An 18,064-nucleotide genomic window follows, 5' to 3' on the forward strand; every position below is an offset into this window, starting at 1 on the left:
AACATTTCCCTTAGAAGTGTTGTTATGTGTGTGTGTGTGTGTGTGTGTGTGTGTGTGTATTTAACACTTGTTTTTCAGAGTGGGTCAGAAGGGGTGAAGGCACGAATCTAATAACGAATCTACCTTTTGCTAGAATGGATCGCATCAAAGCCAGGCAGCAAAAATACAAGAAGGGTAAAGAGAGAATGCTAAGCATGAACCAGGAGTCCTCAGAGGGGCCGGAGATTCGGAAGGTTTCTGAAGAAGATGACGAAGGTACCATTAGCTACTGTTGTACCATAATTGTAGTTGAGTGCTAAGGATCTAATAGACCTACTAGTTGGACAAGTGATAAATTGTTCTTCAAAACTGTCAGCATGTAGCAAGGTTGTTAGCTAAGTACCAGTTTCAGGCTGAAAAAATCTGTGATTATGTACCATAGAAAGGTTTAGAGAAAATTATTTGCTTTGAGGTTACTTTTGGTTAACTTCAGGCTGTTGGCAAAGAGCTGAATAGCAGAAGATGTTTGTTTAGATAAAAGTAATTATCTATAAACCACAGTGTTACAAATAGGTAGCACCTACATTTTTCCAACAGTGTTTTCTGGATGCTGTTCTGGATATTTTTTAGTCACTGAAATGTTTGTATACTTTTAAATGTTGTTTAAAACATGGCAACCAATAAAATGATACCTATCTAGTGTCACATTTCAAGCACCAACCTGGAATCAGCACTTATTAGATTTAGAATTTTTGGAGCCTGAAATGTAAGGAGATTTGAGATGAGGAAAAATATTTTCTTCTTTAAATTACAGTCAAGTGTGACTGTATGTTTTAAAACACAAAACTCAACTTTTTAGCTGTTTTAGATGGAATACTGTTTTAACTGCTACATAAATCAGAGTATTTCTGCTTAGTGGTTATGCTTTTGAATTATCTTAATATTGAATGTACTCAGTAGATCTGACATCTGATATCTCATGAAATTTTAGGTCTTTTGAGAGAAATTAAAAATTATTAATCAGTGTAAGAAACATGTTTCTCATTTTATAAAATTAATATTTGGACATATTTTATTTTAGGAGAAGCAGACAAAGAGAAAGCCAAGGGCAAAAAAAAGCTGTGGTGGCGGCCTTGGGTTGATCATGCTTCCAGTAGGTTTTCTCAATCATCTTACAAATATGTGGATTTAACCCTTATATCCTTGACCAGAATTAAGGCATTTCCATGACCTGTTTTTTTTGTGCCTGATTTTCTGACTGTGACTTGATAGAAGGCTTGTTTTTCTCAACACATGGTTTCTACTTCCCAATCTGCAATTTTGACCTTCTGTGTGTTGGAAGCATAACTAGCCCATGATACTTTGAGCATTCTTAGAAAAATATCAGATCAGATAAATATGTACCAAAAAGAATCTTATTTGACCTCAAAGTCTCAACTCCCCCCTGCTGCAGAGCAAAATATATTTAAAAATGTGAATATGAAAGATTGCCAATGCATTCTAAGATTAGTCATAACTTCTTTTTCATATATGCACATCATACATCTTTTTTATTATTCATCAGTCATTCTCATGTCAGCTGTAGAAATCTGAGTACCACAGTAAAGCAGCAAGACTACTCTCAGGATTAGGCTGTGTAGAGCTTCGCATCTCTCTGATCACACTTTAATGTATTGTTGATGCCAGTTGTTTTGCTATTTCCATTTTTTTGTGTGTTTATCTGAGAGTAAAAATATCTCCAGCCTTGTGCACAAGAAATTATTAGCCTGTGTCATTGTTGCATTATGATATTTTAACTTGTTTGTAGCCCAGTCCAAGCATGTGATAGAGTTCATCCCTACATTATGGATTAGGTAAAAAAAGAAAACTGCATAGGCTGCAATCTCAAATCAAGTTTAATTTGACTGAATCTTTGTTGAATGAAATCAGACTTGAGCTATTTAATAACCTCTGAAGATTTAAAAAAGTGCTCAAATGTATAGCATTGATCAGAGTGAAATCACAGAACGATAGAATATGCTGAGCTGGAAGGGACCCATCAGAATCATCGAGTCCAACTTCTGGCCCTGTGCAGGACATCTCAAAAATTACACCATGTGCCTGAGAGCATTTTCCAAGCACTTTTTGACCTCTGTCAGGCTTGGTGCTGTGACCACTTTCCTGGGGAACCTGTTCCGGTGCCCAAATATCCTCTGTGTTAAAAACTTTTTCCTGATATCCAACCTAAACCTCCCCCGACTCAGCTTCATGCCGTTAAAAGTATGAATGTCTATATTGTGCCTGTTTTTTTAGTTTAAAAGAGTTACTCCAAGTCATAATTTTACACATCTACATACTACTTCATTTACTCATGTATATTTATTTATAACTCTAGCAGTATTTAACAGAACATAGTATGTTTGTTTCTATCAAGTCACAAGTAAACTGTGCCTCTACTTTTGTTTTACTAAAGGGCACACTGCCACTTTAGAGAGACCTATCCCTTTTCAAAAATCTTATGAAAATAAACTTCTTGCCCTGTATTTTCATGAAGAATAACAATGACAAAACAGATCAAAACTGTAATTTGTGAGTTTTACTACAGAATTTCAAGCTATGGTGATTTTGAAGGAATGGGATATAGTCTCTTTTTTATTCATCACTGGTTTCTTAGTAAGAAGAACTGCACAGAGAGACGTTGGCTTTTACTTGTTTCACCCTCATTGTTTAATGTTCTTAGATGGCAACTTTCATTTTGTTATTTAAATATTGAGCATTCTTGAAATTATTTACTGCAATAATGCAAAACCTTGTGGGAAACATCACAGACCCTGATCCTACAATCAGTGGTTACCTGTCACGTGACTTGCATCCAGACTCATTGAAACACGGCACTGATAGTAGATATTCACAGGCATGCAGACTGATAATGGACTGATATTCCCCATGCATTCTTTTTGACACACTGCTGTAACTGCAGCATTCTGATGCACGTGACTGTTCATATCAGTAAATGGGTTCGTGGCTGTGGCTGTATATGTGTGTATATCGAAGTGGCTGTATATGTGTGTATATCGAAGTCACTTAATCTTGAAGTTTTATGCCAATTCTGAGGTTTAATTTAGATTTTTATTGTTATTTTGATATCAATTGTTATAATTCTGTTGTATGGAAAAATACCTTATTTTGCATACCATAGCAATTAAAACAGTCATGAATTTGGATCAGAGTAGAACAGATAAGAAAGGTATAGTTCCTCTTGTGACTGTGGATTATTTGTGGAACCCCACAGAGACCAGCAGGAGTTAGGACCACATGCTCTGAGGTCCTTAGATTCTCCTTAGGCACAAAGTTGTGTCTGATGTAGTGCAAAAGATGGTTCTTGCAGCTGGTCTCAGGAGCTCTTTCCCGCTGGGCACAAGCAGATGAGATTATGCTTTGTCCTGCATGGCTCCTCTGCTGCCTCCTCTATCTCATCCCACAGGAAAAGCCTGTTAAGTCCCTTTTCTCAGTAGGAGGAAGTCACATTTTGCAGTAAGAGAGGGGTCTCCCAAGTCCAGGCTGGCCATGAATTTTCTTACTAGTAAAATTTGGTCTCATTGGGAATCCCCGTAGGTGACTAACACACCAAGTACTCCATTTTGATGTGTGCAAGAATGCATTATTGCTATTCAATCATACCTCCCTCTTTGGCTGTAAAAGAGGTGTAACTGCTACATTATAGTGTCCCCTCAGATACACTTTAACCTAAAAATTTTGGAGAGACATCAATGTAGATTTGTTGTCTGCCATCTCAGGCATTCCAAGTCTGACAGAGTGTCGCTGTGAGCCTTTAAAGAACTGCGGTGCAGTAAAGGTTAGAGAGTAGACAACCCTAGATATCAGACCTTATCCAGCTGATCTTCTGTGTGGACAATTACTCTTGCTGACTACAGGATACCTTTTTATTAAAATAACTGCAGACTACTGGCTCTTAAAATGCTTTCATCTCTCCAGTGCATTTTAAATGGGCATTCTTGGAAGGCTGAGTACCTAATAATTCATTTGCTTCATCCAGGAAATTTCCAAACTTTCTTTTCACCTCAGTGCAGCAATTAGTACTGCTGAAGTGGACTTTCTGTCCCTCTACAGGGCAATCATTGAAGTTAAAAGTCATAACTAGGCACATGAGGCACAAAATTCCCTCTGAGAGGGAGTTTTAGATGTCAAAGTCATGATCCAAAGAGTTCTGGCAAATTTCACAGTGTGCTTACTCTGAGCTTTCTACAGTAGAAAGGTCTATGTAGAAGTCAAGGTATGATTGAATTAAAGCAATTGTTACTTTTCCAGAGACCTGTAATGAGGGTTAAATATAATTTTATATAAATATGTATTGCTTTATATATCCAGATTGTGTGATGTTTCATCTAAGTAACCATTCCTTTAAATATTTCAGCTTAAATGTGGAAATTACTTACCAGTTTTCACTGCTGAATGTAATGCTGTGATTTTTATTTTTCTCTTGCTCATTACCTTATTTTTGATTTCCTTTGTTTCCCTTGTTCATTCATGTAGGCCTGTTGCCATCTGAGAAATAAAAATTTCTGCTTCTGTTCAAGGATATAAGGCCTAGCTTAATCACTGTGCATCTATACTGTATCAAGGTTTCAGAATCTTTCTGAATCCATGGGCAAAAAATTGAAACTTGTTTGCAATCATATTAGTAGAATTCAAGTGATTTGTTTTAAACAAGCCAAGGTTTTCCATTACCTCATCAAAGCTTAAATGTTTGAAGAAAGTATTAACCATCCCATTGCATAGTTTAAAGGATGACTCTGTGTTTTAAAGAGAAGTTCTGTATTTTTTGTCCAGTGGTACTGTTCATGTAAGTTCATTTACTTACCTGCTGGGCTTCTTTTACTCCCTCAAATGATCATCAGTCCCCAGTTAATTAAGACTTAATTGCCATTTTTTTTCCCAAAAAGTGTAATCCTTGTAAATTAATATACTTCAGTCTTTTTCTTTACATTTTCTTCTCATGGTGATGTTTTCCTTAATTCTTGTATAGTTCTTATTCATGCCCAAAATATCACAAACTAACATCAAATAAATAGCCTGAGACCTTTTCATCTCTCGCTTGTTCTCTGTTTTCACCTCTCCTAGTTATGAATTTTTAAATGACTGGCTGTTCATAGGTTTTGGGGGAGTTGAGAATAGAACTTTTCAGAAAAATAAGAAGATATTTTGTTTCACTTAGTGGTCAGAAGTGGAAATTATTATTTGTTTGAGACGGATAGTGAAGAGGAAGAGGAAGAGGAGAAAAAGGAAGAGGAGGAACCTCGAAAAAAATCCGCATTTCAGGTACTTTATGGTAATTTTTAGTTGACATCTGGAAAAAAATGTAGGTTTCCCATAACACAGGCACATATGTTAAAGCTGCCAGTACCTCTAGAGTAGTCCTGAAAAGTATTGGAAATCACATTTCTTGCCAACTTAAAATGCAAGTTTGCCCACTTTAAGCATTGCCAAATACCTACAGAAACTATAGTGGAGTCATATCTTCATTCACTTATTCCCGAAGATAACAAAAATACAGAAAAACAAAGGTTAAGAATCAGAGCCTTTTTTTTTTCTACATTGCAATAAAGACAATTGCCTCTGGTGCTGCTACACAATGCCTCTGGTGGTTTACTGGTTTTAAGCAGACATTATCCTTCCTTGAAGAAATGATCCCTAAAATAAGCAATTTTTCATGGAGAAGAATTTGTACTTAATAAAAAAAATATTATTGATCCTAGTGGGCAGGAGAAATATATCGTTGAGTTAGAAAGAGCTTAGCATTTAAAATTACACATCATTTTTTTTCTTTCTTTTCCAAGACAGTGTTAATTTATATATTTGCATTTTAAGTGACAGACTGCATCGATGTAAGAGGATATTGTAATATTAGAAAGATATCTGCAGTTTCCTATCTGGACTCCTCAACAGATTGGTGTTAGACAGTACCAGATACTGAATGCAGTGGCTTAAGTTGAAGAACTTGGGTGAAGAAGTGAAATTCTCATGAATCTAGGATTGCTTTTGTCTTTATAATATTAAAACTTTACTTGTGGAAGAATTTTCAGAAACTCTACAGAACATTTTTGGATCTGTAACTACCTGGCTGAACAGGTAGCTTTTTGCAGACTAGTATTCCCATCCAGATGAAAGCTCATGTCACTGCAGAGCTGGTGCATTACTAAAAGTTCAACCCAAGCGAGAGCAAGAAACTGCCTCCATGCTCTTCTATTCCTTAAGCCAAAAGCTTTTAAACAAAGCTTCCCAGACAACATTACTGAATTATAAGAATAATTTTTTTTATTTAATTCATTAATACAATATGTCTTCAGTTTATATACTTACACTACATTACATTACCAGTTGATTACGTTTGATAAACTGCCTGCATGGTCATGACAGGGAAAAAGATTTTCTGACCTTAATAAGGGCAAAAAAAGTCTGGATCAAAGCAATGTGATAAGTAAGTTTTATTTTCTACTATTTATGCTGTATTTTTAATATTTTGCATAGAAATGACTGATGAATTTCTAGGTCATTTTTCTTTCTGGTTTTCACGCAGATATAGAGGAAAGTTTGCATTCTTGTTTGTGCTGATTTTTTAAAAATTAGTGACAACATTTTGTTCAGATGTGCTGGCGCCAAGCACTGAAATTTTAAAGAGTTCTAAACTTGAGGTCAGAAACTAACAAGATTCTTTCATTTACTCTGAGATTATTTTTTTTTTATCAGTCCTGAAACTATTAATTTGAGGATGAAGGATCTGTTCATTATTTCAAAATTCTGGTCAGATGCATAGGTGACCTGTAATATGTGCAATATGTGCAATATGTGCAACATGAAGGTGTTTGGTGGCTTTATATAGGCAGAGACTTGCATAGAACAGAAAATTGTTTTGTTCATCATTTGGTCAATGTACCTGTGCTGGTTTAAGAGTTAACCAGCAGGGGGAATGAACTCAACTCAAAGGAGAGATTATAAGTCAGAATAACAATTTATTAAAATAATACAGTAAGTACAATTATACAAACAAACAATTGGTCTCAACCCACAAAACCCAAATGTATAACACAGTACCCTGGGGCCTGAACAAAGTGGTGTTCCTTGGGCCCTGTTTGAGTCCAAAGTAAAGGGAGAGGGGAAGAACCTGCTGGTGAGAGAGCTGCTGCAGTCTGGCCAAAAGTGGTGATCGCAGTCCAGTGATGGTCTAAGTCTGGTTGAGAGCGATGAGATGCAGCCTTCCTCTGGATCCCACGAGTGGGTTAAAAAATGTTCCAAGACTCCAAGATTATATATCCTCCAGTTCAGGCAGGAATTATCAGTGCTCCCCTCAGGGCGGGGAGTTCCACAAAGGGTGTGAGGACAGAAACATCCTCCTAACACCTAGTTTATAGCCTGAGGAGTCAGGCTCTGTGGGCAGAGGGTACGAATAGTCTATTGACAACAATAGTCTAGTTTCTGGGAAATGACATGGAAGGCTATAGAATACACAGTTTTGGGTTACACCCACCATGATGAACTGGTCTTCAGCTGTCCTAACTAGGACAGTACCGTATTTGCCTTCCATCACCATGCGTATGGTCTTAATAAAAATACTAGGAAAGTGAATGCTGTTGTAGATTGTGTTAAAGAATTATTTATGATTTATGGTTTTTCTTTCAGTGTAAATTGTGTGCAATAATCTCTTCAAGGGTTGACTTGGAGATTTTATATATTAGTGACTTCAGCCAGTTACAGTTTGTCTTATTGAAATTTTAATGTGAACATCCTAGATAATTTTTTGTTCATATCAAAGTTTGTGAATGTAAATTTGTTCTTAATAATCTACATACAGTAATTCTGTAGTTCCTTTATATATTAATACTTTCTTCTTTTTTACTAATTATTCTTGCTTTGTCCTTCTTTATAGAGAGCTATTGGAAAATTTGCTTCAGCCATTTTAGCCTTGCCAAAGTCTATCATTAAACTACCTAAAACTATTCTTCAGTATTTAATCAAAGCAGCAAAGGTACCTGACGTTTTGCAAATGCTCAGTATGTGACCCATCCCATAGTTCCTGATGTAATGTCCTGATCTGCATTTTTCCTCTTATATGGATAATCAAAAAAAAAATAGTGACAGTTAAAGCTTCGTTCCTAGTAAATGCAATACATTTCATAATTTTGGAGTGGTCAAGACACAAACAAAGTAGTCTATCTTTTTTTAAGTGTAACCCCAGAGAGAAAATGCAGACCCAAATTCTTATTTTCTTCTGATATTGATATACAAGATGGTCACATCAAGTTGCATGTATCTTATGGACACTGTGGTAATTGATCTCAGAAAGCTGGTAAAAGGTTTGTAAAATACACATTCTGCTCCAAACCCCTTTTTAATTCTCTACTTTTCTGGCGTTTATCATCATAAAAAAGATTTGTGCCTCTTCTCTCTTGTCCTCCTTGAATACATGTAGCATTTCCTCCCTTTGAGCACTATGTATCATTTTACACTCCATAACATGATATTTGTAAAGAGTGCATGTTACAGATGGAGCATACCAGCTCCAAAGCCTAAAAGATACTGAACTGAAAGGTTGTCCAGTGGTAAAAATCTTACCTGTATGCACACAGTCTGCTCTTAAAAAATTTATAAATCAAATGCCTTTTCTTAATTCTAATTTTCTATCTCCTTCCTAGTCCGTCTTTTACTTCTAATTTCTTCATTCACACTATAACTGTGGCTAGCGTACACTTTCATAGTTAACTACAATAGCAGATGTTGATAGTCTCTAATTTTCAGTAAGTTAAAAGTATTTTTCCCTTTTACATTCATTTAATGTCAGTTTGACCATAAAAAAAAAAAAACCTTTAATGTTCCAAAGAAATTTGCATAGGAAAATTTTAAAGCTATAAACAAACCAAATAGAAATTCTGCCATTCTGTCCTGTGAGGGGCAGTTCCAGCTTCACTGAGATACGCATATCGTTGTCATGGTCTGCATGTTTGTCTTGTGAATTAATAGAGCTGGTTTGTTACTGTGTTTTTTCAGCCGCATGCCTGAATCTGTGTGCTTGCCTGCCCTGTCTCTGTTGTCAGCCTGTGTTGCTTAGAAATAGAAGACAATGCAGTGCCAATTGAAGATGACTCCCATTTTTCAATGAAAACCATAAAATGAAAAAAAGAACATCTTTTGTCCTGTAGAGTTGTGCAGAAGATAAAGTTACTTTAATTTCTGTTATTTACATACATAGGGGGTGAAAAATATGAGCTTTGCTGCTTTTTTTTTTTCCTGTAGCCTTTCTTCACAGCTTAAGCAGAACTATTAAAAACTTACTTTTCAGTAGCTTTTTTTACTTTTATTTTTTCCCCCTTGATAACATTTATAAATATTTTGGGTCAATTTCACACTTCATGCAGTCATACAGGTCAACAGACTGTTGATCTGAGTGAGTGCTGTGAGCAGAATTTGATCCCATAAATCCCCCTTGATAAATAGGTAAGTATTACTGTATTCCTTTTACGACTGGAAAACCTGCGGCAGAAGGATTCATAAGTGACTTATCTGAAGCAACAAAGACAGGCATTGTCAAGATCAATGCAATTTGATAAATTCCTGACTGCCAGGTTTGGGACTGTGTATAGATAACAAATCCAAAATATTCCACTGGGATCTACAGAGGGGAAAAAAATATCTAAACTATGAAACATACACCAATACCCTTACAGAGATATCTCTACATCTTTTGATGCTTTAGTTAGTTGATTGCAGCACTTTCAAAGTTTCCATTACTCTACATCTTGCCTGTAAAATGGTAAAATAGGAATACGGAATTAAATGGAGAGATTCAGATGAGGTAGCCCATATGCACAACAAGGTATTAAGTCCCAAAGTTCAGAACGTGAATTTCTGTGGGTTCTAATGAAACTTGGTTCACCCACAAATATTTTCACATTTGGTTTTACGCTTACAAAAATAGCACATGAAAACTCAGCAGATCTGCAGTGGAGGTGTTTGATTTGGGATTAAAAATATTTTCTTACCTCTGCAGATCTGAATGCATTTACTTGAATTATATAGTGCTACTTGTGGCTTATTCTATGGCTTACTCTCAGAACATGAAGAACCTTGAAATAAATGAGTTTTTTCCCTCCAGTTTGTTTATCAAGCCTGGATTACTGACCCTAAAACAGCTCTACGACAGAGGCGCAAAGAGAAGAAAAGTTTTGGGAAAGAGAAACGAAGGCGAAAGGGGTCTGGGGATGGTATGTAGTCTTTTTCATTTTTAAAAATATAATATTAAATATTGCCTGTTTCTGCTAGTGGAAGGCAGCTGAGCTTTAGGGGGCAAGTGCTCTCATTTCTGATTAGGAACTGGAAAAATGAGTTTTAACTTTGACTGGTGGTCTTTCCCTGCACCAGCCCACGACAAGGTCAGCCATAGCCACGTCCTTCTGTTCTGCATAATACACATTGAGGGAGATGAAGGAGAAGACAGGATCTGTGTATTTCCATGGAGTTGCAAGACACATGCCCAGAACTTTTGGTAAATAGGAAGATTCAACACGTTGCAGAACACTTCAGCTATATGAAAACATTTGTGGGAGTACTTGCAATAGAAAGCCATAACCCTTTGAAGATGTAACTTTATAAAGCAAAAAACCTGGTAGTTAACAGCATTACTTCAGAATATAGGAGTGTAAATGCCAGGTGTTTGCCCAGAATCAGGCAGAGCAAGGACATTACACTTTAACTCCCTCACCTCATAAAAAGCTTTATCTCTTTATCTTTTCTGTCCAGACTTTTCTAGAGTTGGTCAAAGTCACTTGTTTTGATGGTAAATTCATGTGTATTCCCAGGGAAAGGTGTTGAAGAACAGTTTCATGAGGGAGTTCCCAAAGAGCTGTAGTTCAAGTGGAGATGTAAGAAATATTCTATGAAATAGCCACACATTATTTCTTTTGGCCACATGTCCTGAAGAAATGTTGTTCCCTAAAGAAGTCTGGATTGATATGTGGGGAAGAATATCTAGAAATATTTTTCACTCTCCATGGTGTACTCATTGAGGAATGCAAATATCCATGAACTCCTAATTCAGAGAGAATTCAGTATGTAGCAAAAGGAAAACATGCAAATGTTAATAGGGTTTTACTGGCACTTTAAAATCATTCATGCCACTCTGAAAAAAAATCAGTTTATAGGTGGTTTACATCTCTTCATATTTTTCTCCTTTTTTAACAAGAAAATAGAAATTCAAAAGCTTTTCTGGTCAGTACAGATGGGGAAGAAGGGAATACAGGCTGAATCAGTTAGACCTTTCCTCATTTGGGCATCTTCACCCGTAAAAAAGAAGGAGGTTTATAACTGGGCTGCTGCCACTGAAGCTGCAGCTGCAGTTATTGGGTATTAGATAGAAGGTAGGTCATCTGCCCTTCATTTCTGCCTGCAATTCTACATCACTCTGTTGTTGCAGGCCTAAATAAAAGCACATGGCAGTTTCAAACCAACTCTGCTGCTTCATTTCAACCTAAAGGTCCCATTCAAATCCTTCAGGTTTGGTGGGTCAGAGGCAGGAGAAGATCAGAGCACTGAATCAGGATGCTCTTTGCAGCAGGTGAAGAAGTGAGCTCGAATATGAGTCAGCAGAAGGTGAGGCTGCTGAGTGTGGCTGAGGAGTTACTGAGAAATTATCTGAGTTTACACCAAGAGATGAACTTGCTCAGCAGCCTATCTAGTAAGAAAATGCCACTGTAAATTACAAGAGAGGGATGGTCATCCATTAAAACCTTTGCTGACAGGGTTGGCCCCTCACTTGAGTCCTTTCAAAATGGAAGTGATGATAGGTCTGTTCTGATGATAGGTGAGGAACTAATCACTACTGCTTGGTAACTAGCATTTTCTAGCTTGAACGGCATTTACATTGTCCCTTCTATAGGTGTAACACTCACTGTTTCCCTTACTGTTTGCAGGAGGTGGCACTGATGCTGACTGTGAAGACAGTGAAGAGGAACCTGTCAAGAAGAAATCTGATGGACCAGGTATGAAGGCAGAACAAGGGTTCTTCTGCTGTTACAATGCAATTGTGACCAGTGGTACACCACAGAGAGAGCATTGCAATGACTCCAGCCTCGCGTCAAAGCCGCAAAATCCACAGTAACCAATGCAGTGGTAACTCCCTAACTACTGTCAGATTTTCAGCTGCAAGATTTACACGCCTTGGGCATAGGAACGGCTAGTTCTGGGCTATTAGCTATTGCACTCATTCTCCACATACATTAGTAAATACATCTGTCAGCTCAGACTTGATCACTTCCTGTGTATTTTACTTTTAGAACAATTTAAGTTTAAGTTCCAGACATGATTACATAAAGTCCGTGTTAAAATCTCCATTGATTTTGAATATCTGTAATGCTATTTTTAGCACAAAGACCTTGTGGGGTTTTTTTCAGTGTGTTTTAGCAAGGTTAATATAATGCTTTTGTTTGTACTTACCTGTTCAGCAAGGTACAATAGTCGCCTCTAAAAAATTGTATTTTCCCAATCTTACACATCCTTATTCATAATCAGACTTAGGACTGTTCTACATAACAGAAGAAATGCCAGCAGTTTACAGGGTCTTGCCCATATTGAAAGTTTTCCTACAAAGAAGTTTATTAGATCATAAATCATAAGCTTGGCTCATTGTTTCTAACTGGAGTAAAAGAAGAAAATGGACTCTCCTCTTAAGTAAGTCTTCATCATGGCTTACTTTGCATGAGACTTTGTCATTAAAAGCTATTTTTCTTCTCTATTTAAGATTGTTTCACAAAGTTTCAGTTAGAATTGTGTCCCTTAGTGAGTCACAGGGTGGAAGATGTTACAAGGATGTGGGAGATGTCATTTCTGTCTCACAAGGACAATGGTCTCAAATAAATGAGTTGCATTGGTATGGGGATGGGGCCTGGTGGGCTTTTTTATTTGTTACTTACTGGCAACACAGTTATCTGTGTTAAAACATTGAAGTTAATCACTCAAATGCATCTCCAGGGATATACTGTTAGTGCTACATGGGAGTTAGGGGAAAAGAAGGAGTTTTAAAAATAATTTATATTAAAAATAATCAATTTAAGGCACTTTATATTTTTGTTCAAATACTTTGACCATTCCTAGGCAAAATTTTTTAAAGATGGTTAGAAAAATTAGACAGTAATTAGTAAGGAATCATTAGTATCATTACGAACTTTAGATCGATTCCTTTCTGACACTCTCAGGCAGAGAGAAGCCTTGTCTGCATTTGACCCTTCTCCGCCAAAAGTAAATATTTGTTTCCTTTTTTGAGGATGTTTAGATGCAATTGATCCCCATAAGATTATTTTTAAAAAGTTTTGGAGAACAGCAAAGGTGCCAAAACAGCTACAGTGTCATTAAAAATATGTGCTAAATCACCTCTATCCCAGAGAGAAAATGACCTTCCAGGTTAGACTGGAAGTGCTTGGCACCATGGTGAGACTATGGCATGCCAGTGACGGTCAACAGTAAAGAAAATTTTAACCTGGGAGCTGTGCTTCTCCTGAGATCAGTAGGAGAAGTTATATATCAGAGAAGAAGACTGTGGGTTAAAAAAGAATATTTACATGTTGTATATTTTTGTGTATGAGTGCTGTTTTCTTTTTACCTATTCATACTATTATCAGCAATTCAAAGTAAATTAATGGTCCTTGAAGTAGAAACAGTTTTACATTTAATTTCTAATTGTGAGATTTCCTTAACTTCAAGACCTGCATGTTGCATGAATAAAATTTAAGTAGATAACTCATACAACATCTCCAATTTTAAACTACATAGAAAAGGCCTGAAAAAAGAGTAAAATATCATTAAATTAATGATATGACCAAGAGAAGGGGCTAAATGCTCTTATGTTTGTGGGCAGCAGACCAATTCAGTGGCATTGCTCAGATAAATGGTACAAACTACCATTTCAGCATCTGCTTTTCAGGAACATACCACTAATGATTTTTTTCTTCATTTTCTCTACACATTTATGTGCATACAACCCTGCCTGCACACCCACAGACATGTGCATGTTCCTCTTCAGGAAATCTTTTGCTTTATTATAGCTTCACCTTTGCAGTCTTTGTAAGGAGTGAATGTGAGCTCCGTAGAGTTTTGCGTGCCATCTTGTGGTACAGCAACGAACTGAGGTTGTTGGAAGGGTCATACTTTAGCACACAAATTGGCTCCTTAGTATCTACGTCAAATATTTTGTCCCTGCATGGCAGATTACTGACAGTTTTCTACTATTTCTTAGGCTGGTTAATCTAAAATTCATCTTTATACTGGTGCTCTGGGCTTTGGAACCTAGCAGGGACAACTAGCTCTGGAACTGGCTAGCTGGAAAGAATTTTTTTAGTATTTCATAGATTCATGGAATCATAGAATGCCTTGGATTGGAAGAGACCTCAAAGATCATCTAGTTCCAACCCCCCTGCTATGGGCAGGGACACCTCCCACTAGACCAGGTTGCTCAGAGCCCCATCCAACATGGCTTTGAACACTTGCAACACTATATGAGAACTGTAGTGTGGTGTGCATGGTTGTGAGTGGAAGAAAAATTAGTTCAAAGTGCTGCTTTTTGGATGAGAAATGCAGTTACTAATGCTGACTGAACTACTGAAATGAGAAATTAACTTGAGACAGATGTGTTGAGCAAAATAAAGCTACTATTGTTTGTATAAACCCATAAGCCTTATTCATGGGAAAGTGTACTGTTTTGCCAAAATGGTGCAAAAATAAAGTTTTATAAATTATTATTTTTCCTAGTTGTTCTAGTTGACCTGAGATCACTGATGACACAGTGCAGCCTATTTAGAAAAACAGAGGCTTTGAAAACAGTAAATACAAAGATGTGTGTTTAGGAGGCTGGAAAACTGGGAGAGATTAAAAGACCGTTCAGGCAGGTTAGACTTTAAAGCTCAGCTAAGAAAGATTCAAGCACAAAAGGCCAAGTTTGTGCAGAAAGAAACACATACGAGTAAACAGACAGTTAAGAGGTCCAACTCAACAGGCTGGCTGAGCAGTTTTTCAGATCACAGGACCTGGGGATGTTGAATACTCTCAGGAGATGCTCGAATCCTTGGGTTTCATTTTACAGACCTGTGCATACTGTGTCTCTAAAATCAGGGACTGTTAGTATGACTAATGATTGGAGGATCAAGGACTTACAGGGTGGAAGAGGGATTCCAGATGATAAGCCTAGGCATACAGTCAGAAAATGGTCCAGACAGCCAAAAGGCCTCTAGCCATCTTCAGAGATTCCTTAGTATGACAGGGTCTCACAGACTGGATTGTTATTATTAGACAATGAAGGAAAAATGAATCTAACTCCAGGCAAAAGTACAATAAAAGATATTTGTGTTCATTAACTCTCTGTTGCTTTTTCCCTCCCTTAGATAACATCATCAAGAGGATATTTAATATCTTGAAGTTTACTTGGGTCCTTTTCCTAGCAACACTAGACAGTTTTACAGCTTGGCTTAATTCCATCTCAAGAGAACACATCGATATCTCCACTGTGCTAAGAATTGAGCGCTGTATGCTGACCAGGGAGATTAAGAAGGTAACGCCTTTGGTCTATTTTGTCTACTAATGCCATTTCCAGCTTGGTGAAAAGTGAAAGGTTGTCTTTTCAGATCACCGTAGTAAGGAGTAAAATTATAAAAATCTCACTTATACATGCATTTTAAAAATACGTCTGGACTCTTTTACTGTGGCATTTATTAATGTAATAAATAATAAATCACATGACCCGGTTAGTTGAGGGTCCAAACAAGCAAATCCGTTTACTGGAAGCAAACAACACTTTTTCTATGCACTTTAAAACAACATGTGATTCTCTTAACCAATCACCATGTGGTACCCCAGTGCCCATGTGTGTTGGAGTACATTAGGGACTTCATTTCCCAGGATACCCCTTCCAGCATCCCTAAAACACACCCCCTACATTTTACTGCTTGCTGTTTGATAAATATATAAATAATAAATTATTTTATTTATTATCTGGACACAAAAGAAATTATTGGAAAAGTGATTCTTTGAGAGGTTAATATAAAATTTTGTCTGAAACACTTCTGTGACATAGTGTGGTTTTGAGGGGACAAAATAAATTTAAGAAGGGAAGAAAAGGCATGGCATTTTAAACAGCTCAAAAACTACCTCAGTCCACGTATTTCAGTCTTTTGTAGACCAACGTGCATTAGAAATGAATAACAACATATAGGCATAAATTTCTTCAATCATGATGAAGCTATGTGGTCCTTCACAAGCTAGCTGTGCGTTAGCAAAGTCCATTATTATCAAAGATTAATGCTGCTAGTGTAACTAGAAATGTATTTGGATCTTCCAGGTATAAGTAGATGATACCTTGAAGTTGGATAAAGCTCTCATTTTAAGCACCGGTATTTTTATATATGTCACTAGCTACCCAACTATGTCTTGGAAATCTGCCATTTTTAGTTCCTTCTAGTTTTTGTTAAAAACTGAAGACTGTCTCAGGGATTAATTAGTCAAAAAGGTCAACAACGCATTATTACTCTTGACCTCAATAAAGCCTTCTATTCCCCAGCCACTGTCAATGTATGATGGCACAATATGATTCCTTCTCACTGCCCTTGATTCTTACAGTTTTAAAATTTATGCAGAAGCCAGGCTAACTGCCTTTCTCTGGCCATTACTTATTTGAGACCTTATTTTAATTGTTCTTTACTACTTTTCACCTCAACTTTCTGAGTTTTAACTATGCTTTGTTCCCAGTAGGTTTAGTATTTATTTATGTATTTCAATTGCATGTTAGTAGGATGCTACTTTGATTAAAATAGAGCCCATATGTCCTTGCACAGGCTGGTATATCCTACTTCAATCCTAAATCTTCTGATACTAGGGGCCCTTCTGTAGCATCCCTAAGTCTCTGTAGCAACCACATGACTGTCATTGCTGCCCAAGAAAGGAGGCTCTCACTGCAGCCCTCATGGTGGCATGTTTCTTTGTCCAATGTAGAGTTGGGGACAGTTAATCTAATGTATTAATTCCTTTGGTATCTCTTCCAGCTGCAGAAGAACCTAAAATTGAGTCCTCCATCAGTTGTGAGGCCCTTTTCCTGTCACAACTCTTATCCTTTATCCCAGGCCTGCTGTGGAGCTAAAATGTAACCTGTGACATAGTTTCAAGCCAGGCTGTCATAATGGCACAAACATTTATCATTGCAGAAGCAACACAGCTTGCATACAAACAAACCTAATTAAAAACCTGGGTGTCAGATTTTGTTCTTAAGATTTAATTTTTTTTCCACAAAACATCAGATTTTGAATATTGTAGTTTTGAGTCACTGTAAAGGATCAGAGTTGAAATAATAGAAACTAATAATATTAGTAAAGGAAATACGGACCATATTTTAAACTACTTTTATTATTTTAGCTGGAAAAAGTCCTTGTGTAAGGCTTCATTATAAGTCAGAAAAATGACTGTTCAAGAATAGCAATCTCCCCTCTCAGTATATCATCTGCAGTCAATGCAACTGCGAGTGGAATGAGTTGGATGTGTTTCTACCTAAGAACAGTCTATAAAATTGTCAGTTTTATTCTTATGGCACACCTTTAGAATTCTGATTGCAATATCATAACCAGAAAGACTTGATTCTGTGCCCAGATCTGGGCTGGCAGTTAATAAAACCATCTTTTCGTGAACTTACTTGATTGTGAAATCACAGAGAAAGAGTAGTCTTTGGTGTATTTTTCATGGTTTCTCAGCTGTGTCCATAATTCCGGAACAAATTCTGATCTTAGGACACTAATGAAAATCTAGATCAATTTGTACACGACCTGTTCCATTTTTTTTCTGTTTAAAAATACTGCTACTGGACATTAATAAGATGTATGATTTTTCTTAGAGTCAGTGAAGCTATCTAAAAGAGATACCTCAAAAGTTGCTGGAGTACAAACTGAGTCATGGTCTCAGTCCACACCTCATTCTCATGCTAAATAATCTGTAGTCCATGCAGCAGAGTTGTAGTGGCTATATATAGTGAAACCACATGGGTTGCTCCAGTTTTGCTTGAAAACCA

At 36.9% G+C, this 18,064-nt stretch overlaps 1 protein-coding gene across 2 annotated transcripts in view; it reads left to right on the forward strand.

Moving 5' to 3' along the window:
- The window catches only part of PIEZO2 (piezo type mechanosensitive ion channel component 2), a 303,485-nt gene that overhangs the window by 254,690 nt on the left and 30,731 nt on the right, over positions 1 to 18,064 (forward strand). Inside the window, exons 32-38 of one of the 2 annotated variants that reach the window (XM_051772546.1) lie at positions 134 to 255; positions 1,061 to 1,132; positions 5,195 to 5,298; positions 7,904 to 8,002; positions 10,127 to 10,235; positions 11,940 to 12,008; positions 15,399 to 15,565. In XM_051772546.1, coding sequence (XP_051628506.1) covers positions 134 to 255; positions 1,061 to 1,132; positions 5,195 to 5,298; positions 7,904 to 8,002; positions 10,127 to 10,235; positions 11,940 to 12,008; positions 15,399 to 15,565 — 742 coding nt within the window. The remainder of the gene's footprint in view (positions 1 to 133; positions 256 to 1,060; positions 1,133 to 5,194; positions 5,299 to 7,903; positions 8,003 to 10,126; positions 10,236 to 11,939; positions 12,009 to 15,398; positions 15,566 to 18,064) is intronic. The other variant, XM_051772540.1, reaches the window with a different exon arrangement.

Source organism: Manacus candei, unplaced genomic scaffold (genome assembly GCF_025592945.1).
Source record: "Manacus candei isolate 608988 ecotype Guabito, Panama unplaced genomic scaffold, ASM2559294v1 h1tg000008l, whole genome shotgun sequence".
NCBI classification, from domain to species: Eukaryota; Metazoa; Chordata; class Aves; order Passeriformes; family Pipridae; genus Manacus; species Manacus candei.